The following is a 25,148-nucleotide window of genomic DNA, read 5'->3' as shown; positions in this document are numbered from 1 at the left end:
GTACAAGAAGAAAGTTTCAAAAAGTGCGTTTCAGTATAAATGTTTCATCGTCAAGGTACATTACTATAAGACTTGCATGAAATTAAGTCAGAAAACATTAAAAATGAAAGAAGGGATTTAAAACAAATAAAAGTAAGGCCTGAGATGTGTGGAGTTTGTGTGATTTATAGTGATGTTATGGCATTTTTTAAAATTTTGAACATTATGATATGAAATACAAAAAAATACCTCATTTGTAAACGTACACTAAAGATACCAGGCACCGCCACTGCGCCCTCTACCGGTCAGAGTCTGTACAAACTACTTTTTGTCAATTAATTGGTTCCGTCGAAGGTCTGAAACAGGTTAGTGTCAGATTAAATAAATAGTAAACGAGCAGCAAACGCATACATGCATTAAATCATATCAAATTCCACTTCAAATGTGGACGTGTTTGTTTGTTTTTGGTTAACCGCATTATTGTTGGAGACTCAGCGAGTGTTAGCTAGCGAGTGTTAGCTAGCTAGCTAGAGGCGGTCGTTGTGAAGTGCAAAGTTTGGACTCGTCATTTATAAGTTACAGTTTGTGTTTGTTGCCGGGTCTGTTGTTTCAGTGCGCTTGTTTGGAACACCGAACCCAGGAAATGCTTAAAATATCAATTTTGAAGGTAAGTGAGCTCTTTGTTACGTTAATGTGGCAGTCCATGCTTGGCGCTCACTTTAGCCTAATTGACTTGAAGTGAATGCGTCGGTTAAATGACGGTCTGAATGATATTTGTATGGTTTAGTTGGTGTTTGAGAGATTGTGTGCATGAATCTCTGCTTCCGTGCCCCCTGGCTCCCGCAGGTTGAGGACCCTTCTTGCCTCTGGGGTCGGGTCGTTCAGGGTCTCGGCAGCAATTCTCATACTAGAGAACACAACAACATGCTGACTCAGATGAGCTTATTCTACCACGATGTGACCAAGGACCAGAGCAAACTAAAGCCAAAATCGCTAAAGGAAGGACAGGTAAATCATCTACAAAGGAGACACATTGATGTGTTGGACTGGTGGTGAATTGGATGGTGTTTCTTTTGAGGTGTATGTGGTGTACTGGTCAGTGATGAAGTCCTGGTGTCGGGCTGTGGTGGAGGCCATCATTGTGGACTCTGTGTCCTGTCAAGCTCGCTGCCTCCTGGTTGACCACGGAGAACAGCTCATCGTCCCCTCAGACCAGTAAGACATGAAAGTACAATCTCTGTGTGAAAATCTTGTTTATGTTATGATAATTTGAGGGATTGTTTTTTTTTATATAAAAAATGGCTCTACCAGTCATGTTAGTTGTGCATATGTGATTTTTTTTGTCCATCTCACCTGTGTTTTTGTCTATAATAAGGATCAGAGTAGCAATGCAGGATTTTCTCCAGCTCCCGTTTTGGGTGAGGAAATTCCACCTGGCAAGAATCAAACCAATAACCCTGCGAGTGCCTGTCTATGAGGAGAAAGCAAAGCTTATGTAAGACATACTTCTTGGGCTTCCCTGCTTGCAGTGATGTAGAAGGATTGCAAAGGACCATTTGAACAGTAGCCAACAGAACAGTTTTTTTCAGATGCTTCTTGCTTATGTTTTTGCTTTGTCTATTTTTGCTGTAGTTAGAGATCGAGGTCACCATGTCCTCATGTCCCTCCCAATCTGGTGAACACTCAGGAATGCCTTGGCAGAATTAAAATTATAGGATGAATTGAGTGATCACATTATATCCAAAAGGTTAACAAGTTATTGTTTTTCTCCATTGCTTTTGCGTGAAACTATTTTGTATTCTGTATGTGATGTGTAGTTTACTTTCTCCTTGATGTGCTTTTATTTTCCTCTGCAGTCCATCTAGTCATTGGGATGGTTCTGCCACACTCTACCTGCACAATCTGCTGCAAGGTGAGTGCAATGCTGTTGCTGTTAAAACATATTTGCGAAATTGAGAAATTTTTTTTTTTCCACCTCAAAGCATCAACTCGGACTGAGGCTGTGTTGCTCGAATCTGAGTCAGTCTCCACCTCCATCGAGCTCTACCTGACCATCAATAACATCAAGGTTAGCTTGACATTTATTTGGGTCACAGATGTTTGTACTGTTAAAAACTGATTTATGCTCCCTTTCCAGATCTGTGTGAATGATGACTTGGTGGCAAAGAAGTTTGCATATTACAGCAGACAGACTGCTGGTTGTGGCAGCCTGGATGAAGTTGACAGAATTCCTGCCATGTTGACTTCCAGCATCTTAACCCCAACTGTCTCTGTTTCAAACACACTGTCAGCACAGACCCAACCACCTCCTGGTAAACAAATACAATGAGAGTGTGAAATAGTTTTCCTTTACAGATCGGTTAGATTTACAGATCTTTGGTTTCTGAACCTCTTTCCCCCACATAGTGACATCACAGGCACTTAATGAAGCTGGTGATTGTCAGACATCTGCATCTCCTCAGGTCTGCGGCTCTGCTGTCAGTGTTGCTAGTAGTGCTTCAGTAAATATCTGTCTTCACCTGTGACAATTATTTCTGCTACTTTAGAGCCAACAACCTGGCCTGGACATCATGGATACGTCTAACCCTGCTGCTACAGAGAGGTGAGATAAGATCAATAGATGGGTTATGGCAGGATTTTTGTAACAGACCAAAGCTAACCTGACCTGCTGCTGTCTTTCAGTGACTCATCAGAGGACACAGATGCATCTCTGGCAGCAGCTCTGACCAAAAATCTCAATCTGTTCAGGTGGTAGTTGACACATGGTACCCTTCATGTAACAGAAAGAATGTTTTACACCACCTTATCTGACAGATCACTTCCATCCTCACAGGTTCCTGAAGTTTCTGAATCCTGAAAGCACTTACCAACAAAGTGCTTCTAGGGTGAGCATTTTAAAGTTCATACTGTGATGATGCAAGAAACCTAATTATTTGGTCAAAAGTTACTAAACATTAACATTCCTGTCTAAAAGCGTCTTTGGCTTGTGTTTCTCTCAGTTCAGCCAGACTGAAGAGCCAAATGACTGTCAACCTAAGGGGATGACTGCAACCTTCAATGCATGTGCTGAACAAGAACTGTATGTTACCTGCATGGGTTCATAAATTCAACACACAACCAATTTCACTGATCACATTGTGTGACTAAAAATATTTTCAGAAAGGGCTTCTTCTGTCCCACTTAAGTTAGTATATTTAGGGCCCGAGCACCAAGTGGTGCGAAGGCCCTATTGTAATTGTAAGTGTTATTAGGGCCCGAGCACCGAGTGGTGCGAAGGCCCTATTGTAATTGCTGGTATTATTAGGGCCCGAGCACCGAGTGGTGCGAAGGCCCTATTGTACACTCGACAAAAATATAAACGCAACACTTTTGTTTTTGCTCCCATGTTTCATGAGATGGACTTGAAGATCTAAACTTCATTCCAGATACACAATATTACCATTCCTCTCAAACATTGTTCACAAATCTGTCTAAATGTGTGATAGTGAGCACTTCTGCTTTGCTGAGATAATCCATCCCACCTCACAGGTGTGCCACATCAAGATGCTGATCTGACATCATGATTAGTGCACAGGTGTATCTTAAACTGCCCATAATAAAAGGCCTGCACCCCTTTGCCATGCACGAAAACTCACGAAAATTTGCACACTCATCAGGGGTGGCGAAAAATTTGATATTTTATGGTCGCTGCAAAGGGGCGGGGCAAAATGGCTCTACAGCGCCCCCTTGAAATTTTCAAAACACCCCTCGCATTTGGCTTAGTTTGGAGTAGGTGCACGAAAATCGGTACACATGTTTATCATACCAAGACGCACCAAAAAGTCTCTTGACACCATGACCTTAACCCAACAGGAAGTCCGCCATCTTGGATGGAAAATGGCGATTTTGGCGATTTACACCATTGGTATGTGAGCGAACTCCTCCTAGAACTGTAGCCCGATTGACCTGAAATTTGCTGGAGGTCACCTAAAGGACCTGCTGATCAAAAGTTATCAAAAGCTTTTCTCTAACTTACAGGGCGTGGCCTCTGTGGCTCGCCAAAGTCTGGCGACGATTCATGATTTCGCCATGTAACTTTGAACGGCTCTCACGCCTGCATACTTTATCCAAACGTCTTCAAACTTTATGAGCATGACGAGGGCTCCGCCCTGAACACCTCCGTATGTTGAAACCCTTACTTACTCGTGGCGCCCCCTGCTGGTAAACGTGTACTGCTCCTACATAGTTGACAGCATCAACTTCATTTCACCTCTAGAACCTTCCCAACTAGTTGGTGAAGCTACACTATGAAGGCCGTGAAGCTGCGTGCAATGGTGTCCGTGTGGCGGGGCGCCAACTGTCGATCCTTCGCCGTGAGATTACGTTTGAGTATTTAATGACCTTAATGACCTTCTATGATCATGAAAATTCATACACACATTCTCGGGGGCATGTACTAGCAACTGATGGGGGTCTCGTAAGTGGGCAGGGCAAAATGGCTCAATGGCGCCCCCTTGAATTTTTAAAATACCCCTCTCCATAGGGGTTTTTTTGGAGTAGGAAGACAAAAATCGGCACACACACAGAACACGTCCAGGCGCACATAAAAGTCTCTTGCACCATTGATCTTGACCACACAGGAAGTCAGCCATTTTGATTTAGGCGGTCAAATTTCAGCGATTTCCACCTTTGGTATGCGGACGAACTCCTCCTAGGGATTTCGACCGATTGACTTCATATTCGGTCGCTGTCACCTAGAGACCATGCTGATCAAAAGTTATCAAAAGCTTTTCTCTAAGTTAAAGGGCGTGGCCGCTGTGGCGTCACTTCCCCATTCACACACGAACAGCTCTCTCTCCTACATACTTGCTCCAAACAGCTTCAAACTTTCTGCACGTGGTCAGAGCCCCTCCCTGAACGTCTCTATGTCATCATGATCTATGGCGCTCCCTTGTGGTGGAGACAGGAAGTGCCATGTTCTTCACTGACATGCACTCTGTTTAATCCTTCCCTGTCATTACACAGCCAAATGAGGATCACAGATTTGAAGTCCTACAAAGACACTTGTTTGGTTTCCTGTATCAGGCTGCCCGTGGCGGTGGCGACTGTTGAACCTTCGCTATTAAACATCAATTGCCTATAACTTCGTGGTGCATCGTCCTAATGTCCTCAAATTTTTTTCATGTCATAACGGTTCATCCCCCAACACGTCTGCATGCTCATGAGTCACCTGCACAGCGCCTCCTACAGGAAACCGGAAGTAACTGCTTTTAGACAATTTTCATGTATGAATCACATGTTTTTTGAGGTTTGATGCACAGACAGGTCTCCACTATTCACATGGTGTCTGGCTCCACCCAGTGGACACATAGGGTACTGCAGATGGTAACCTCACCACGGATGCTCCTAAAATCCTCAAATTTTTTACATGTGATACAGACCCAACCCTGACCATGTGTGGACATCTGTGGACAGCGCCACCTACTGTAAACAGGAGGTTACTGCATACTAAAAATTTGTACATATGTTCACAGATTTGTTGTTCTGACATGTCTCTGACTCTGTCTGCCGCTTTTTTCCCACCCCTGGCAAAATCGCCGCAGCTCGTAGGGGGAGCGTGGCAGGGAAGGGACGGCGTGATGGGTAGGGGGCGGTCGCGCGGAGTGCGAGGGCCCGATCATCGCTGCTTGCAGCTTTAATGTATATTAGGGTTGGGTAGTATTAAAGGTAGGGTAGGAGATTTAATTCTGATGGAATTGGTGTAACTTTTACTTACAATCCGATAGCAACTAATTAGTTAGGCAAAACAAATATGAATCATCTGTCTGAATCATCATCTCTGCGCGCACCAGAGAGGTACGTGCATGATGGCCGAAGTCACAGACCTGAAGACAACTTGTCTTTCAGGTCACTCTAGTTGATTTTACTGTTTCTTTTTGGGATCATGACGTTTGTGTCCATCACTCCCCTGTCCTTGTGTATCCCAACGGTTTTCTGTACCTTTACCAATGTTATTGTTGTCATACAATAGAAGACAGTGACTCCACCAGCTCATGGCTGATTCCTCAGCACTGTGTTCTGCCCATATACATTGCCCTGAATAAGCATTCAGCGAAGTGCGTAGATTTTGTCTCTAAAGCCGTAGCTCCATAGTCCACATAATGAGCTCTGAAAGCATTGTACATACAGATCTCCACTTACAGTCCTGCAAATTGGCGAATTGCAAATACAAACATCCCTTAAGGTGCATTGCGATCCAGTCACTTAGACCACTTTCTAAAGTGTACTGTGACTCATTTGTCTATGTATTTCATGTAGCCTAAAGGCTTAATGTATAGTACTCATAACAGAAAGAAATAGACCATCAATGCAGACTCAGATGGTTGTTTAGGATATGGTGCACCAGTCGTACATCAGTTGAGCACTGATGTACAGCTAAACTGTTGTCTCTCCTCAGCAATCGTGGCGCTATCGATAATCTTGAGAGGAGTCCTGTTGAATGTCTGGCAAATGATGAGACAAGGTAGTGGTCTGCACAATTACAGTGTCAAATTAACCCACCTATATATTCAGAGACTGCATACTAGATGATACCTTGTGGAAATTGTATTTTGTTTTTTAAGCCATTCAAGCAGTGAGTCAGGATCAGCAGAGATGAAGCAGGACGGTAATCAGCGCTGGATCATTACACGGTGAGCTGCAGCTATTTGAATTTCTGAAATAGAAAATTCACAAGGATGACGGTATTGCTCATATGCACATCAAAATAACTTGGTCACTCACATGCACAAAAAAGTTAGGCGCACCAGTGCAACACGTTAGTCTAGAGCCCTGCCCATACTAGGCACATGTCCAAAATTTTGATCATGATGTAATAAGTTATTGTTCCCCTGAAAAGGACACAAACTCCCCTGAAAGCCTACTTTGAGACTTTTAGGGGAGCTCTGAGATATTGTCGATTCTTGGGACACAGGTTACAGACTGGATTTTCTGTAGAGTCGGGTTCCTGAAATAAATATAGTAAAACATGCCAGTGCGTGTTTATTCGCTGTCTAATAACCACAATGCAGTGTTTGTTGCCAACGATGAGAGGCGGGCCTACATAAATCACTATGTTTTTAGCGTTACGTTGCCTCTTGACTTTCACGGCTCACGCATTGAGAGTGAGACCCACACAACTCAACAGGCTCACATGGCACACATGGCTTCACCGCACATATATTCCTTTAAACAAGTCAAAGGCAGACTACTTTGCGCTTTCAATAGCTGTCTGGATTTAGCGACCTATTAATTACTTATTTACTTAATTATTATTTACCTAATTACAAATTACTACTAGTTTGAAAACTGCCTGAAGGGAATCAATATACCTACGTTAAGTTTAATGTATTTAGCTTACCTCATTTTTTCTTAAGTCTTAAAAAGGTATTGAAATTAACCTCAGGATTCCTGCATATACCCTGGATTTGCAGCGAGCAAATGTGTAGGCACAGAACCTCGCTCTCTGTTTTAAAACAAGCAGCAACTAGTAAGAGAGAAGTGTGAATTGTGATCAGAATTTTTAGTAGTCATGTTGCATGGAGTGTGCACAGGCTGACACACAGCGTGTTGAGAGAATAGCTCTCTACAGGCCTCTTGAACACAGCACAGAGACTGACATGTCAGGCAGCTGCATCACTCGACTCTGGCCAGTACACTTTGCAGTCAGGCAAGTAATGCAGTTGCCTGATGTGAAAAATAAATATACCTGTATGTGTGAGAGCCATAAAAAAAGACTATGGTGGCAAGGAGGGGCTGTAGAGAGTGGATGTAAAAAATATGTATTTTGGGGTATTAATGAATTTATGGCAAAGAAAAGATAAAGATATAGATAAAGGCAAGTTTCCACAGTCTTTGTATTTAATGTGAACATTGAAAAATTAGTCTGAAGTGACCCAACTGACCTTTTATTAGGGCCCGAGCACCGAATGGTGCAAGAGCCCTATTGAAACCATAGGGATTATTATTAGGGCCCGAGCACCGAATGGTGCAAGAGCCCTATTGAAACCCTTAGGATTATTATTGTTAGGGCCCGAGTACCGAATGGTGCAAGAGCCCTATTGAAACCATAGGGATTATTTTTAGGGCCAGAGCTCCGAATGGTGCAAGAGCCCTATTGAAACCCTTAGGATTATTATTGTTAGGGCCCGAGTACCGAATGGTGCAAGAGCCCTATTGAAACCCTTACGATTATTATTAGGGCCCGAGCACCGAATGGTGCAAGAGCCCTATTGAAACCCTTAGGATTATTAGGGCCCGAGCACCGAATGGTGCAAGAGCCCTATTGAAACCCTTAGGATTATTATTAGGGCCCGAGCACCGAATGGTGCAAGAGCCCTATTGAAACCCTTAGGATTATTATTTTTTTTCATTAGGGCCCGAGCACTGAATGGTGCAAGAGCCCTATTGAAACCCTAGGGATTATTTTTTTTTTTCCTTTTTTTTTTCTTTCCCTCCCTAAGATCGCATTTTTGGGGGCCTCAGCATGCCCCAAAACTCACCAAACTTGGTAGAAAAATTCATTCACCTGACGCGTAGCCCCTCTGGCCGGTTTGACACAGGATTATGAAAATTGGGACACATATGTATCACCTCAAGACGCACAAAAAAGTCTCTTGGACCCCCCCTCCAAACCCAACAGGAAGTCTGCCATTTTAAAGTTTGCGGCCATTTTTGGCGACGTGTGACCCTGCTACAAAACTTTTCACGCCTTGCATACTTCATGGAATTGAGCTGAAATTCTCTGTGTCCATTCAGGACACCATAGGGAATAGACGCATTCCAAAACTCTTACAAAAGTCTTATGGTGTGGCCGGGGCGTGGCCACAAAGTTTGACCATTTCAGAGGAAACAGGAAGTCGCTGTAACTTCTGTGATTACTGTCCGATCTGTACCAAATGTCACATGTATGATCAGTCTGACCCTAAACACATCTATACAACAATATTGAGGTTTTGACAGAGCGCCACCTAGTGGCTACACAAAATGTTGTGTTTTCATAGGTTTTTCTGCATGCCCCTGTGGCCTGTTTTGTGTAGAATAAAACTCGGTACACCGGTGTATTACACCAAGACACACTAAAAAGTCTCTTGGACCCCCCCTCCAAACCCAACAGGAAGTCCGCCATCTTGAATTTTCTGGCCATTTTTGGTGAGTTGTGACCCTGCTACAAAACTTTTCACGCCTCGCATACTTCATAGAATTGAGCTGATATTCAGTGTGTCCACTCAGGACACCATAGGGAATAGACGCATTCAAAAACTCTTACAAAAGTATTAAGGTGTGGTGGGGGCGTGGCCTCAAAGTTGACCATTCGCCATTACAAAGGAACTCACTGTATTTTATGCAGTACTACCCATATACTTCATGCAATGTGGACAAAATCTTACGGTACTGCCATAGGCGCAAGTCTGAACAGATGTTTATGCTAACAGGATGATACGGTCATAGTGCCACCTACTGGCAACAGGAACTTTGTCTTGTAAACATGTGTTTGCTGTAAATCTCGGGAAATGAGAGGAGACGAGAGCATAGGAGAGGGGACAGCGTTGGCCCCTTGGATCACAAGGTGTACGAGGGCCCGCAATGCCGCTTGCAGCTTTAATTTTAATTACTACTGATTAGGGTTAAAACAGATGAATTTCAAACATATTTTGTAACCATCTGTCCATGACTTTTATGTTTGACGCAGCTTCTTGGAGTGGTTAAACCCAGTGCCACTGAACCCTAGGCCTCTGAACCCTGAGCTGGACACTGCAGACAGTGAGGTAGGTTTTTGTAATTGCATTCAAAACTTTACAGTGCTTGCTGCAGAAGCTACTTCTCAAATTTGTAATCTGAATTGTGTGGTACCTCTTGGTACTTCATCCCAAGTGTGCTGCTGCTTCCTCGAATGTTTTTAGGTTCTTCTGACTGATCCCAGAAGAAGTGGTATTCTGGTGCACTCTGCTGTGCCAGTGAAACCCTGCAACAGCCTGGCAGATGCCCCCATCACAGAGGCTCTGCATCAGGTAAACAAGAATGTGTCCTAAGTTTAGTTTTCGGCTGTTTACGCTAAAAATCAAATAGAAGAAGCAAGTTTATACGTTTTTGCTTCCAGATTAAAATCCATAACTTGAATCTTAAAATGACTTGAATAATGTCATAAGTGTTGTAATACGTTTAGTTATAATACCTTTATGCTGTATTTCTGTTCAGCTAAAAGGTTAACTAACTGTTGATAAATCTGCTTCTTGTAATATACTGCAGTGTTTGCAAGTCTTAGCAAAAAATAACATAACGTTCTCGCTTAACAAGAAAACATATTAAAACAATAAATATGTAAAACATATTTTAGCTAGCTACAGACATTTTGATTGTGTTTGAGCCCTGGGGTTTGATTTTTATTTTTTTTTTATGGGAAATATGCAATCTGCTTGTTTTGTCATAGAAACCTTGTCAGCCAGTTGTGGCTCAAATAGTTATGATTTTTAACAACTTTAGTTAAAAAAAAAAAAGATGAATTATGGTTCCATTTGTACACGTTACCTTCAGTATACATATCCACAGTGCTCCTAAATCCTTTTTTTGTTGCTACATCATTGTAGCAACTGGTCTAGCACACCCTCTGTGTGCACGTTTTGGTTGGATGTTAGCTGTTTAGCTTACTACAATTGCTAATGTCATGTTAAAATAGTTACAACAGTACAAATCAACTATATTCCTGCTTTTATCTAAATTTGTTTATAAATGGGTGGATTGAAGGAAGACAGGCTGTGTCTTTCCACTGCAATTCCCTTTATAGATTGGCTACATTGCTAGTGTTATAATACCACCTTTGATTTGTCTGCCTGGTCGCTGCCTTTGCTCCTATTTGACAAAACGGTTGGCAAAAAGTTGGCAGAACAAACTCACTAAAAATCAGATGTACAAAATATTTTTATTTTATTTGCAGGTTTGTAACAGGGAGGCTCACCAACAGTGTAGTACCGTATTTTCACGACTATAAGGTGCACCTAAAAGTCTAAAATTTTCTCAAAAGTCTTGCGCCTTATAATGCGGTGCGCCTTGTGTATGGGTTGAGTACCAGACATGGGGACGTGATACGTAAACTACGTACACTGGCAGCAATTCATCAATCAGCTGAACAGTACGTCATACGTACACTACGTACGCTGGCAGCAATTCACCAATCAGCTGAACAGTACGTCATATGTACACTACTTACGCTAGCAGCAATTCACCAATCAGCTGAACGCTACGGTACTGGCGCAGCAACTTCCAGCGTATTACAAAGAAAGGCTGACCAGCTTCCGCGTCTACTGCAGTGACAACATTGCCATCAAAAACATCCAGCCCAGCCACATCACCAACATGGATGAAGTCCCCCTCACTTTCGACATCCCCGTGAACCAAACTGTGGAGAGAACGGGGACCAGCACGGTATCAATCCGGGCCATGGGGCACGAGAAATCAGCGTTTGCTGTTGTTCTCGGTTGCCATGGTAATGGACAGAAACTTCCGCCTATGGAAGAGGAAGACGCTGCCTAAAGAAAAGTTTCCAGCAGAAGTCGTCGTTCAGGAGAAATGAGGAGACGAGGAGAAAATGGGAGAGTGGCTCAGGGAAGTTTATGTAAAGAGACCGGATGGTTTTTTCACGCATCACCCTCACTGCTGATCCGCGACTCCGCGTGCGCCCGTCTCACCGCCGGTGTAAAAAACCAGGCGAAGCAGATGAATTCAGAGCTTGCCGTAAAAAAAAAAAAAGTTAACAAAGAACTCCAACCGCTGGACATCGGCGTAAACAGGGCGTTCAAAGTAAAGTTGTGAGCGCCGTGGAAGCGATGGATGGCAGACAGCGATCACAGCTTTACTGGGAGGCAGCGTCGGGCGAGTTATGCCAGCATATGTGAATTGATTGTGGATGCGTGGACTCATGTTTCTGCAGTGACTGTTGCCCGAGCTTTTGTGAAAGCCAGCATAATTTCTGAACAGCCAGCCGGCAACGTGTGTGGCTGTGACTCTGACAGCGATGAGAGGGAAGCTGGCAGGTTTGAACTCGCGCAGTTGTTTCCTGTTTATTGTACATTGTTGTAATAAATATTCTGTAGAGTCAGCCACTGGTAAGGATGAAGGATGAATCACTGTGGTGCATCTGATGAAAATGCGGGACAACATATATCTGAAGATGGTCTTTATTTATTAATAAAGTGTAAAGATAAAGTTGGAGTCACAACAGGCATTCAGCAGCAGCCACTGTTCTGACCATAGAAACACACACGCTGTTTCTCTGTCGCTGCCACCGTCGAGAGAGAGGCTGCACCGGCTCCTCACTGATATCCAGCCGGTTTTTACTGAATTGCTGCTGATAGAGATGTGAGCGGCTTGCGGAGGATGCGGAGCAGTTTCCTGGGTTTTCACTTCTGCAGCGCAACGTAACTCTCTGTCTTAAAGCTCAGACGCCAGGGTCCGATCGCACATCACTGCAGCTCAGAGCACAACAAGACAAACGCTACACAGGCGCGGCATGTGAAACAGACAGTTGTACATACACATTTCAAATTGTTATGCAGAATAACGTGTAACAAACCGCTGCATCTGTATTATGTAATTATTGCGAGCTACAGCGCTATATGCAGCGAGTAATCAAACTATATACAAAGTTGTTTCTTCACAACAATAAAGTTCGATTTAACTCACTGTTTTGCTCCTGTTACCTTTTTATTTACATACTGGTATGTTTTAGCGTAGCGTGCGCCTTGTGTATGTGCTGAGGACAGAAATAGACCCTGTAACTGACACTGCGCCTTATAATGCGGTGCACCTTATGGTCGCGAAAATACGGTACTCTGATAATAAGCAACAGTAATTTACTTTTACTGTAATTTACTACAGTTTTTAGCCACTTTTACTCATAAGCAGGAATGAGATCTGGGCTTGTTTTGTCTCTTCGATGGTGTCCATAGGTTTTTTTAAGATTATCAATTCTGTAATAGCTGTTACAATAAATATTGTTTCCAATAAACGTTTCTAGTTCTTTGCAGACTGAAGCTGATTGTACTGTTATAAAAACTAAACATTCATTTTATTGGAGCTCTGAACAACAAACTAACCAAAGTGTCCTGATTTGAAGTCTGCCAATTATATTTATTTAAAGAGGAAGGAAACAAATTGACAAGTGAAGCTTAGAGGCTGCTCACACTGCTCAATGGTAAGATATTTGTTATGTCAGTTTTTGTGTATACTTGAGTTTCAATTATAATCAGTCATATTTATACTTTTGTTAAATGCTATCACACACAAACCAAACACGCACAGAAAACAAGACAAAATCCAGGCTTAATGTTAAGTGTTAATTCACCCTACTCCAGATATCTAAAGTTTATTTCAGAAGTTCAAATCCTCTGTAAATAATATAGCTTAATTGTTATTTGTGTCAACATCTCCTAAACTTTGATATAAAAGTGACAGAATCTTGATTTAATTTCATTGAGCTTCTTTAATATTTTAATAATCTCTGTTCTTAGACACTTCACACACACACACTCTGCTTTCCTCAAGTATCTCAGACTAATGGGACCCAACCTGGTCAGCATTCCACTATAATACTGAGTCAGTGCACATGTTGGATTCATTTTTTAGCATTTCTAGAAACACAAATGTAACCAGATTAAAGCTCCTCCTCCTCCTTTACTGTCTTTTTTTAACCTCCTCTTTAATATTGCAGCATGCTAATGTTTGTGGCATGCTGCAATGTTGTAACAGTCTTGTGGCTACATGAGCTTGTATATTTAGAATTTGGCTGCGGATCAGAGGGAAAGATGGGTGCACATACATCTGTGTGTAAGAAACTGAGATGGTACTGCCTTTGCCAAGCTTTAGGCCAGGAATGGTTGGCTCATAGGGCAAATAGGGAGGGTGACTGAGTGGTTGTCATTGCTGTAGTGCATAGTTCCTTGGAGACTGCGTACAGGACCCCTAACAACCTGGGGCTCCATACAGTTGCCTGCCTGCCCTGTATGGGCTGTCTTCCTTGTTGATACTGCCTTGTATGCATTACATGGTTGAAACAGTGCAGTGGTGCCATATTATTCATTCATTCTATTCCAGTATGTCATTCTTTAATTCTGCCCATGTGGTATTATACAGTTTACAGTCCCTAAAAGATGTCCACTCACATGGGATGTGTTGTTATATTTAACACATAATTATATTTAAGAGAAAATCAGAAGTCAAGGGTTAGGGTTTTTGGGAAAAGCTATTCATATTCATATTCATAACAGCTGGTGTTTCTGTTGCTTTGTCTCCAGGTGTTACAAAGGAAGCAGTACACCACTTTATCTCCTGCTGACTGTTATAGCTGGCCAGCTCTTACTCAAGGATGCAACACCGTAATTATCTCCCAGAATGCCGACCAGCCATTAAACTACCTCACCCCACTCCTCACCCACATCTTACTAAACTCCATACATGTCTCCCACACTGCCAGCTCAGGGGTAAGTACATGAACTCCAGGCACCCAGGAATATTCCAGTGGTACATTTTGGAAGGCTCAAATAGATGTGTTTGTGTCCAGCCTATAGTGGTGCTGCTGTGCTCAGGCTGGGAGAAGGTCCAGGTAGTGTATGACTTCCTGGAGGAGAGCAAGATCATCCATATCCTCCACCCCGTCGTTGTCCTGCTCGGCATCGGCAAGGATGAATCGAAGTCTGTCAAGATCCCTAAAAACTGTGAGCAGAGGATCGTAGGATATAGCAATATTAATATTTACTTATTATTAGGCATGTAACTTTATCCAGATTTTCTCTCTTTTACTTACAACAGGCCATGTGATATTGACCACTCCTTTTAGTCTGGTCCGTCTGCTGTCATGTCAGTGTTTCTCATTCTTGCGGATATATCACCTGGTGCTAGATGAGGCTGACCAGCTCTTTACTCTTGCTCAAGAACAGGTTACGGCTCGTCCTTTTCTTGGAAAAATATTTTTGGCATTTGGAATCATTAAGTGGCAGCAAAAACATTATTGACTAGTAGAGACAATTGAAGCCAGGCGTCTGGACTTGTAGAGTTTTCTCGAAGACATTTCACTGCTAGGCTTGTCCAAAATTGTATTGTGTGCAATTAATCGTCAGAAAAACTGTCACCGATTAATATTTGCCACTTTGCGATTATGGCGACAAGTGCCTCATAGTGATGACGCATTTTTGTGTGCAACGTACTCTTACCATCACCCGCAAGCGGAATAATGGCGGAAGGCAGTGGTATTCAATTAAATGATGCAGAGCAGCACATTCCTAAAAGAGGTTCATTGTCTGTCACCACAAGCCAGAGTACGAAGAAAGCCAAAGAAAGCGCAACAAGGCCACAACGCCGGTTACAACGAAGTCTCCTCCAGCAGATGTTTTTTTTCTGCTGCTGTTCTACAGTATGAGTGAAAACATGCACTAGTGTGTGACATATTCCAGTCACAGGTTAATTTGTACAGAATTTTTTTTTAACTTGAAATGATCACTGATGTGACTTTTCTGGACTTATTTGTCCTGTTTAATTTTACTCATTTGTGACTTAAGATAAGAACATATAAAGGACAAAGTTACTTTAACTTCATTATTATTTTGAAGCAGTTTGTGCATTGTGCAATGCATCTGTTATCAATAAATATTTCAAACACGGCTGGTTGATGACTAAGCACTTACCAGCTTAACCTGTTAGAATGAAGTAGTTAACTTGACTGATGATTTGTCAGTATCATTTTAGAACAATGGCGGTTTAGAGTCAAAAACATGCAAGTGCAATTGTCATCAATTATAAATTAAAAATAGTCGCGATTATTTTTTTTGGCAATATTGCCCAACCCTATTTACTGCTCATCCAAGCAGCTTTATCCCCACAAATCAGTTAGAACTGATGAAGCTGCTTGGATGAGCAGTGAAACATCTTCAAGAAAACTCTACAAGTCCAGACACCTTGCTTCAATCTTCTCTACAAATTATGACTTGGATGACTGATCATAATATTATTGACTGGTGACATTTAAAACAGTAGTTATATGAAGTTCTTAGTGCTCCTGACAGACAGTTTTCCACAACTGTGTGGAGACTTAAACAGTAAAAACTGTAAAAGAGACTCTATCCTATGGCCAATAACAAGGTGTCAATGGTGTAAAAGGAAGAGCATAAGAGAAGTGCTATTCAAAACTCTTGCAGTCTTACTTCAAGTTGAACTGTTTTCACCTAGAAAAATGATTGTTGGGGGTATTAAGTACTCTAATACTGAACTTTATCCCAGCACACTAACAGCTGTCTGTGGACACGGACCTGTTTTGATTTGACATGTTGTCTTGTCCAGATGGAGACCATCCTGCAGCACTTCCAGAAGGTGACCTCCAGTGAAAAAAAAGCTTCCTGTCCTCAGCAGCTGGTTGCAGTTGCAAAGAGATGGATTGGTCACATGGATAGCTTGTTAGCTAATCACATGCCATGCCCCTACATTGTCATAACTGTCCCAGAGGAAGCTGCTCTCTATGGGAATGTCCAGCAGGTTAGGTTAATTATAGGCAAAATAAAGTCAACCGGTGTAGTGTGTAGTTACACATTATTGTGGAATACATCAAATTATATGCTGTATTTTGTGGGTTTTAAAGGTAGGGTAGGAGATTTCATTCTGATGCACTTTTTGTTAAATTAGTGTAACTTCTCTTTACAATCCGATAGCAAGCGAATAGTTCGGCAGTTTCGCATTAAAAAGAAGAATATTAATCATCTGTGGAAGCTATAAAATGCTAAAAACATCAGCAAATCCTCCGGGATGACCCTGCGCAGAGTATTGGCTGGTTGTCACTCTCTTCCTGCTCTGCGCGCACCAGAGAGGTATGTGCATGATGTCCGAAGTCACAGACTGCAGCTCGTCTTCAGGTAATGAGCGTCCATGTGATTGGGAGGCGTGGCTTCGGGGTGAGCTCTGAGAGAAAGGGGCGTGTGTTTACTTTTGAAATTTGGCTGACTCTCACTGAGTTTTCAAAATCTCCTACCCTACCTTTAATGTATCTTTACAAGGCTGAGTGAATGTATAAACTGCAGATGACCAAAGTTGTTGTTTCTACAGGTTATCCTTATGACTCTAGAGAGCAATAAGATCTCAGTACTGTTGGGTGCACTGGACTTCAACCCTGATGTTGGCCAGAAGACACTGATTGTAACAAACTCTATTCAAGAGGTTGAAGATGTGTACAAGGTGAAATGACAGCTTTAGATATACATCCCATGGCTCAGCTGTGTAAAGTATCAAATTGTTTTAACATTATACTTTGGCAGCATATTTGTGGACATCAGAAAGAGTATTGATTTTAATAGACAGTCAGTCGGTCTGGAGTGCCAGTGACAGTGACAGATTGTGAATTTTAAAGGCAGTTATAGAAAAATGAGTAAACCCAAAAAGCCCAGTGTATTCTGATGACATCTGACAGCAGCATCTAAGTCTTCTACCCTGACTTTTACTGTACTCCAGGCTGTGAAGAACAAATCGGCATTCTGTCTGAAGACCCACGAGGGGATAACACATGAGTTTGACTTTGTTATCCAGCAGTGGAGGAGAAACATCAGTTCAGGCACTCAAGTTATTCTGGGTAAGTATATAACTCAAGACGTTAACAGCTGTTCACTAGAATTACCTTACCACACAGATGCTTTTCCATTTGTTTTAGTGACTACCAATGAGTGTGTGAAGGCTCTCGGCATCAGAGATGCAACTTGTGTCGTCCACTATGGTTTTCCCTCTTCTCCTAACTTGTTTGGCAGACGACTTTTTTGCATGGCTGAAAACTTCAGAAACCTATCAGAGCAGGTTAGTCAAACAAGGCAAACAAGGATAATTTAACTGTTTAAAGACAAACTTTATTAAGAACACCAGTCAGGAGGTCAAGAGCTGTGATCAACTTAGCATGGCAATTCTTTCTACTTGTGGGGGATGAACTGAGTGGATAGTGTTGTATTTGTGGCATATAAGACGACAAATTATCTTCCAAAAATATTAGAAATAAACAAAATAAAAACTAAAATTTGACACACAGGAATAGAATGTGCATGATGCATGGGGGCGAAAAACACATCACAAACGGCAATAGGTCATGACATACTGCCAGCAGCCAGCTCTATGTTCAGGTCAATGGCTCAATCAATCACATTAGAAAGCACTGGGTGATATGCAGAAGCAAATCAAGTTTGAGAACAAGACAGTAATGACAGCAGATATGAAATTGATTGTCAATACTTACTTTAGATGATGTGTGTCTTTTCTGTGATTTCTTTTTAATGAGGTTTGCCCCCAGGACCAAACAGAGAGCAAGCCTCCTGCCATCAGATCTGTGTTGCTGATCTCTGAGAAGAACACCCGCCATGTTATTGGGGTTTTGCGCTACCTTGGGAGAACTAGTTCCTTGCTACCCCCTGAGCTGCTGTCCTTTGCTAAGGGCGTGCACGTGGCAAGGGAAGACCTGAAGACAAACCGCCACCTCTGCAGCTATCTGAAGAGCTTTGGAGTCTGCAGGTCTTTTTTCCCACGACTTAAAAATAGTGATGAACTGCTCTAGAACTAATGTTTCTGTTGATAGGATGGTGTGAAGTTGATGCTATTTCTTTGAAAATTACCTAACTACTACTGCTAACTGAATTCAGTCAGAAAATTAATTTGTATATGTTTGTGAGTGTGTGTGTTTTTGCTCTTGCAGAGACAGCAGTGTCTGTCCTGACCGTCACAGGATTAACTCTCAGCTGGATCTGTCTGATCTCCCTGCGTCTGGAGTCATAGAAGTGAGGATGTTGTCTTTGTTATATACAAGGTTCCTACGCAGTATGGAAAAGTATGGAATTTGATTTTAGTGTTTTCCAGGTCTGGAAAAGTATGGAAAAGAGAAATTAGGGTATGGAAAAATATTTGCATTTCCAGATCTTTATAAAATGCAGCTCAACTTTCATCAACGTTCATAGACCAACGGAATTCGTTAAGTTTTGCCAAGGAAATGTGCTGCAATGCCTGCGGAGGGAGAGAAACGCGGTGTTCTGTGTTCTGAAACTGTCAATTGTGACGTAAAGAAGCGAGTCGAGAGGAACTAGTGGAGATGAAATGCAAATGAGGAGCGTCGTTCACATGCCGCAGTCAAACAAACCTTTTTGAAAGAGATTAGCTCCTTTAAGTGTTTTGTAAAGGGTTGTTGTTGTTGTTGCTGACGTGTTAGACAATTTATCATTTCGAGTAATCATAGATCCAATTTCACTTAATTGCTACGAAAATTATTAGTTTACGGTAATATAATTTGTCTTAGTTCTTCTGTGCCAGCTGACTTTTTTGTTGCACACGTGTGTGTGTCTGCGTGTTTGGGGCGAACTCCGCTGTGCGAGATACAGAGACCAGAGAGGTGTAAACCCAGAGACCGTAGAGACGGGTGTTCGCAAACACTGCTCTAGGCATATATCTGTATATATTTTTCACCACACCTACAATTGATGATAGATTTCTGCTTTTAAAGAGCTGTGTGTAAAACCCAAAAGAATTCCTTAACATTTTGGCATGTCACACTGGTAATGTCTTTGTCATCATGACTACACTAACAAATTATCTTTTTGTCTCCCAGGTTGTACCTCTGTTCATCAAGACGGCATCTGTTTTCTATGGCCGTATCATCAGGAAGGAGGATGAAGGATTTGACACAATGGCTTCTGAGATGGCATCTTTCTATGCTGTGAGGAAACCTGTAGCCACAGAACTAGTGGAAGGACACTTATATGCTGTGGAGCAGGATGAGGTCTTCCACAGGTTGGGCATACAATCTATATTTACAGATTTTTATAGCAGAGAAGTCTCAGCTTCTGGCTGTGTAGGAAGGCAGATAACAACATGTAGCATGTGTTAACCCTTTTGAGCCTTTTTCTCTCCTCTCTCACAATTTTAGTGAGTGTGAGCTCATTTGCACTGCACCTGCACCTCTAGGAAAAGAAAAAAGGCATCCCTCATGTGATATTTAATTATTTGTATTTTTACGGCCTCTAAAAGTCAAACTGCTGCTTAAGTGAGTCTTTTATGGCTTCCTATTTGAGGAGTGCAGAATGTTTATTTTTGTTTTACAATATAGTGGTGCTAATGATTTATTATGGGTGTATTTTTTAATTGAAACTTATATTTTCATCAGATTCATATGCTGCACATGTTGCATTCCAGGACTACTTGACTAGGAAAGTTTAGTGATTCTGCCTGTTTTACAGCTTTTCCATGTAAGAAACTGAGGTGTTTTTTTAAGGTTGCATTTCATTGTTGCTGGTGAGTTTTGGGATTCTCCAGAGGTACACTGTCTTCCTGGCTTTTAAGCCTAAGGCACCTACCATGATTACAACTGTTGCACTACCACTCATGTGAAACATGTGAAACCTGTTTCCTCTAGGAGTAATGGACTGTGGATGGTAATTGGAATTATACACTGCTCAACAAAATAGAGGGAACACTTAAACAACACAATGTAACTCCAAGTCAATCACTCTTCTGTGAAATCAGCCTGTCCAGTTAGGAAGCAACACTGATTGTGAATCAATTTCAGCTACTGTTGTGCAAATGGAACAGACAACAGGTGGAAATGAGAGGAAATTATCAAGACAACCCCTATAAAGGAGAGGTTCTGCAGGTGCTGACCACAGACCATTTCTTTGTTCTCATCCTTTCTGTTTGATGTTTTGCTCACTTTTGCATTTTGTCACTGCTCTCACCCCTAGAAGTAGCATGAGGTGGTGTCTACAACCCACACAAGTTGCTCAGGTAGTGCAGCTCATTCAGGATGGCACATCAATGTGAGCTGTGGCAAGAAGGTTTTGCTGTGTCTGTCAGCACAGTGTCCAGAGCATGGAGGAGATACCAGGAGACAGGCCAGAACACCAGGAGACGTGGAGGGGGCCGTAGGAGGGCAACAACCCAGCAGCAGGACCGGTACCTCCTCTTTTGTGCAGGGAGGAACAGGAACACTGCCAGAGCCCTGCAACATGACCTCCAGCAGGCCACTAATATGCATGTTTCTGCTCAAACTGTCAGAAACAGACTCCATGAGGGTGGTATGAGGGCCCGACTTCCACAAGTGGGGCTTGTGCTTACAGCCCAACACTGTGCAGGGCGATTGGCATTTGCCAGAGAACACCAAGATTGGCAGATTAACTATTGGTGCCCTGTGCTCTTCATGGATGAGAGCAGGTTCACACTGAGCACATGTGACAGACGTGACAGAGTCTGTAGACGCTGTGGAGAATGTTCTGCTGCCGCCTGCAACATCCTCCAGCATGACTGCTTTGGTGGTGGGTCAGTAATGGTGTGGGGAGGCATTTCTTTGAAGGGCCACACAGCCCTCCATGTGCTAGCCAGAGGTACCCTGACTGCATTGTGTGTCAGCATTTCCTGCATGATGAAGGCATTGATGCTATGGACTGACCTGCCTGTTCCCCAGACCTGAATCCAATCCAGCACATCTGGGACATAATGTCTCGTTCCATCCACCAACACCACGTTGCACCACAGACTGTCCAGGAGCTGACTGATGCTTTAATCCAGGTCTGGGAGGCGATCCCTCAGGAGAGCATCCACCGCCTCATCAGGAGCATGCCCATGCGTTTTAGGGAGGTCATTCAAGCACGTGGAGGCCACACCCACTACTGAGCCTCATTCTGACTTGTCTTGAGGAATTTTCACTCAATTTGGATCAGCCTGTAATGTGATTTTCCACTTTCATTTTGAGTATGGTTCCAAATCCAGACCTCCATGGGTTAATAATTTTGATTTACATTTTACATGCACATGATTTACATACATCATTTTTATGTTATTTTGTCCACAACGTATTCCTCTATGTAATGAATGAAGATTTTCAACTGGAATATTTCATTTAATGAAATCTAGGATGTGTTTTTTAGTGTTCCCTTAATTTTTTGAGCACTGTAGTTAGTGATGTAACTTTGTGCTGGCAGGGTGAAGATCCTTTCTGTGCCAGACCGAGGTGACAGTCTGTTTTTCAGCGTTTTTGTTCAGTTCATTGATGTGGGCAAAGAGGAGGAGGTGAAATCTTACCAGATTCTCCAGCTGCCGGAGCAGTTTCGCACTCTGTCTGGCCAGGCTGTGGAGATCATCGTCTGCCGGGTCAAACCACTTGATGCTGAGACTAATTGGCATCCCAAGGTGTCACTTTACAGACCCATACACTCACATTACGTATTAAATGTTAAATTAATTGATCTCTTTGTATTGCTTCCCAGTGTATGAAAATCTGTTCCAATGTTGTATTCTTTACACCAGCCTAGACATTTTTTTGGTCCTGTAGGTCACCAGAGCGATCAGCCAGAAGATCCGAAATCAGCAGCATCGAGCAAGAGCAGTTTTCAGCCTAGGAAACACTGTTTTTGTTGATCCTATGGTATGATTTTTACCTGTCAATCATGCTGTCACACAATCTCTTCCCAAGAGTTATTGTTTGAAATCATATTTGACCAGTTTTTTTTATCTCCAAGGTCCGGGTCACTAAGGTGCCAGGTATGAAAACTCTCATCAATGAGTACAATGTCCAGTCTGAGATCCTGAGCACAGGAATGGGAGTTAAAAACCCAGAGCATCTCGACCTGCTGCGGGCGCTCCATCAAGAAGGACTCTCTGGGAGCAGTGAGAAGGTCGCTCACATGTCAGAGTAAGTAAACTATAATGCTGGGCATGTGTCCGCTTACACCAGAAGACTGAAACGACATGTTTTTGTTGGGTGTTTGCAGGCCAGGAGATGGTGTGTCTTCTTTGGAGGTCAGGATCAAATTAGAGGAAGAAGCTCTGGCTGAAGTCTTCAGAGTAGCTGGGGCAAGGAAGCTTGCTACTCTGGACGTTGCTGCCTGTGTGCCAGAGGATCCAGAAGAGCTTCTTAAACCAGTAGTATCTTCAACAAACCAATCTCTAGTCCAAGCACCACCAGCGCTTGAAGTTGCCCTGAAAAATCCTGTTTGGGAAAACAAATCCCAGACTGAAAATGAACAAAGAAACACCCACCCTGCTGATAGTAAGCCAGCTGAGCAGAAGGAGAGGTTGGTGTCTTTAGATAAGCATGTGTTTCAAAGATTCAGTGTAGTTTTGAGTTCGAGTACCAGTATGTGTTTGGCATGGTGTGCTGCTGATTTTGATTGAGCTTTGTATTCATTCATGTCTTGTATACATGCAAAATGAGTACTCAATGTGTGATTAAGTTTGTGCGACATTATTATCATAAGTAGGGAGTGGCAGAGATGCCTGATTGTCAGGGCTCCTTGTACAAACGGAGCACAGTGTTGAGTAATAGGGCATAGAAACTTCAAGGTCCGCCAAAGAAACTGTTATTACTTATAACAGCAGTGTTACAGTGTGAAACATACAATAATTATTCTATAACCGTATTCCCAGTTTGTTTGGGTGTTGTCAGAGCTTATTGCCTTTGATTAGGTGGTTGTTGCAAAGAGCGTAAGGGAACCACACAGCCTCTGCTCTCTTGTTTCTGTGGTCCTGTAATACCATTTATTCTGCTCTGTAGCCACTTAAGATTTATATCCATTTTGATGGAGGTACAAGAGACGTCATACAATATGTGGTCTTAATAATACAGTTACATTGTTCTAAATGTTTTGTTTCTTGTTGGATTTCAGTTACCACCCCCATGTACATTGGTATCAGACGGTCAACTGTGCAGTTGCAAGAGTGATCTTGGTGAACCCAGAAAGTCAGCGCTGTGATTTCTTCTCTGACAGAGTCATTTACAGGTCTGTCAGGACCAGACCACCAGTGTTTCCTCACTCACTTTTCATCACATCCAACATTCAGTGGAACTTTCTGTCCAGAGCATTTTACACTGGTGGTAGTGGGTACATGTTCGGCATGCCAGTCTGTCTGTAAATTAGACAAACAAACGGTGTCACACAGTTCCGGGTTACAGTTTAATATAGGGCATCTCATTCAGTCACTTTCCTTTGTTGCTACTTTGATTGTTCTGTATTCTGTTGTTTCTGAATAATACAGCTGTCTCATAATTGGATTTAAAGAAAATCTAAATTTAATTTGTGATTACTTTATCATGAAATTTTATTGGCCTAACATTATAGTAATTTAGCAAAAATATGTTTATACTCTGCTGCAGTTACATTCATTCATGTCAGGGAACAAACTTCTTTGCACAGACTCAATATACCCGCCAATAAAATTGATATAAAATCTATATATAAAAAATTTGTGTCTTGATTATCATTATATACATTACATAACAGTAGAATAAAGCTGGACCATCTAATTCCTAAGACCTTCTATCACCAGCAAATATGTAACTTGGTTGTTGGTGCATTTCTTCACTGTCAGTATACATGATTCCTTGTGGTTGCTCACCTGTGGGAAGCTTACAAGGAATTATAGTGATTTATTGGTTCACCCTGACAAAGAATGAGGAGGGATATAGGGGGAGATTATAGAGTTTGAGAGATGATCATAAAACAATGTAGAATATTAATGTTCCCTTTTTGTGTTTTTGCAAATTGAAATCGTATTTGCCTTAAATGCTTCAGAATTGCAAACAAGTGACCTGGTATGGAGGAAACTTGGAGTGTGTTAATGCTCTTTTTGTTCTGCAGTGGCAGAGTGAATGGTCGTCATTACAGAGCCGACCTGGAGCTTTACCAGAATATTGTTGCTAAACAGTGCTGCTGGGAAATGAAGTCCAACCAACCCGTTCTCAAACTAGTCAAACAGCAGCAGGGACACTGGGAAAGACTTGTCAGGTCTAAGGTACTCAAATTGTGTTCAGTCTACAGCAGAAATGTAGAATTTTTTCACATCGTCTTTTGATTGATTTAAAAGGTGATTTATCTTTCTAGAATATTTTTGTAAGTCACGACATGGATCACCTTGATGACGAGGAAGAAACACCAAACGGTAAGCTGCTGGAGACTGACTTAATTTTTGTGATAATACCTACTTTCAGTGACAATGATTCGCTTTGTGGCTTGTGGTTTTGTGGTTTCAGGTTTGTGTTTTATGGGGAACACAGGAGAGGACAACTGCTATGTGAATTCAGAGAGCGGTAGTGAAAGTGACTGAACATCTAGCTGTGCATGCATTCATACTTATTCATCATCAGGATCACCGGACTGTTACAA

General features: G+C 42.2%; 1 protein-coding gene across 1 annotated transcript; it reads left to right on the top strand.

The window, feature by feature from the left end:
• The first annotated feature begins 622 nt into the window (after window positions 1-622).
• tdrd12 (tudor domain containing 12) lies at window positions 623-25,148 on the top strand. The gene is made up of 32 exons (XM_028408736.1): window positions 623-646; window positions 826-987; window positions 1,058-1,194; window positions 1,355-1,474; window positions 1,836-1,891; window positions 1,962-2,047; window positions 2,117-2,291; window positions 2,386-2,441; window positions 2,526-2,581; window positions 2,662-2,727; window positions 2,813-2,864; window positions 2,979-3,058; window positions 9,689-9,764; window positions 9,900-10,007; window positions 14,286-14,471; window positions 14,552-14,705; window positions 14,800-14,927; window positions 16,324-16,515; window positions 17,080-17,208; window positions 17,482-17,599; window positions 17,678-17,817; window positions 18,302-18,519; window positions 18,701-18,782; window positions 19,604-19,785; window positions 21,969-22,176; window positions 22,319-22,411; window positions 22,506-22,678; window positions 22,758-23,060; window positions 23,652-23,765; window positions 24,624-24,777; window positions 24,867-24,924; window positions 25,016-25,148. The coding sequence occupies exons 1-32, from the start codon at window positions 623-625 to the stop codon at window positions 25,087-25,089; spliced, it is 3,960 nt and encodes a 1,319-aa protein (XP_028264537.1). The 3' UTR covers window positions 25,090-25,148.

Source organism: Parambassis ranga, chromosome 6 (genome assembly GCF_900634625.1).
Source record: "Parambassis ranga chromosome 6, fParRan2.1, whole genome shotgun sequence".
Taxonomy (NCBI): Eukaryota; Metazoa; Chordata; class Actinopteri; family Ambassidae; genus Parambassis; species Parambassis ranga.
The sequence above is the reverse complement of the archived record's forward strand: the minus strand, read 5'-3'. Positions and strand labels throughout refer to the sequence as shown.

Bases quoted from the DNA above. Each gene is read 5' to 3' on its own strand.
- tdrd12 (XM_028408736.1), top strand. From the start codon at position 623: ATGCTTAAAATATCAATTTTGAAG. The intron at 10,008-14,285 runs GTAAACAAGAAT...CTTTGTCTCCAG, and splicing joins TCACAGAGGCTCTGCATCAG to GTGTTACAAAGGAAGCAGTA. The intron at 18,783-19,603 runs GTGAGGATGTTG...TTTGTCTCCCAG, and splicing joins CTGCGTCTGGAGTCATAGAA to GTTGTACCTCTGTTCATCAA.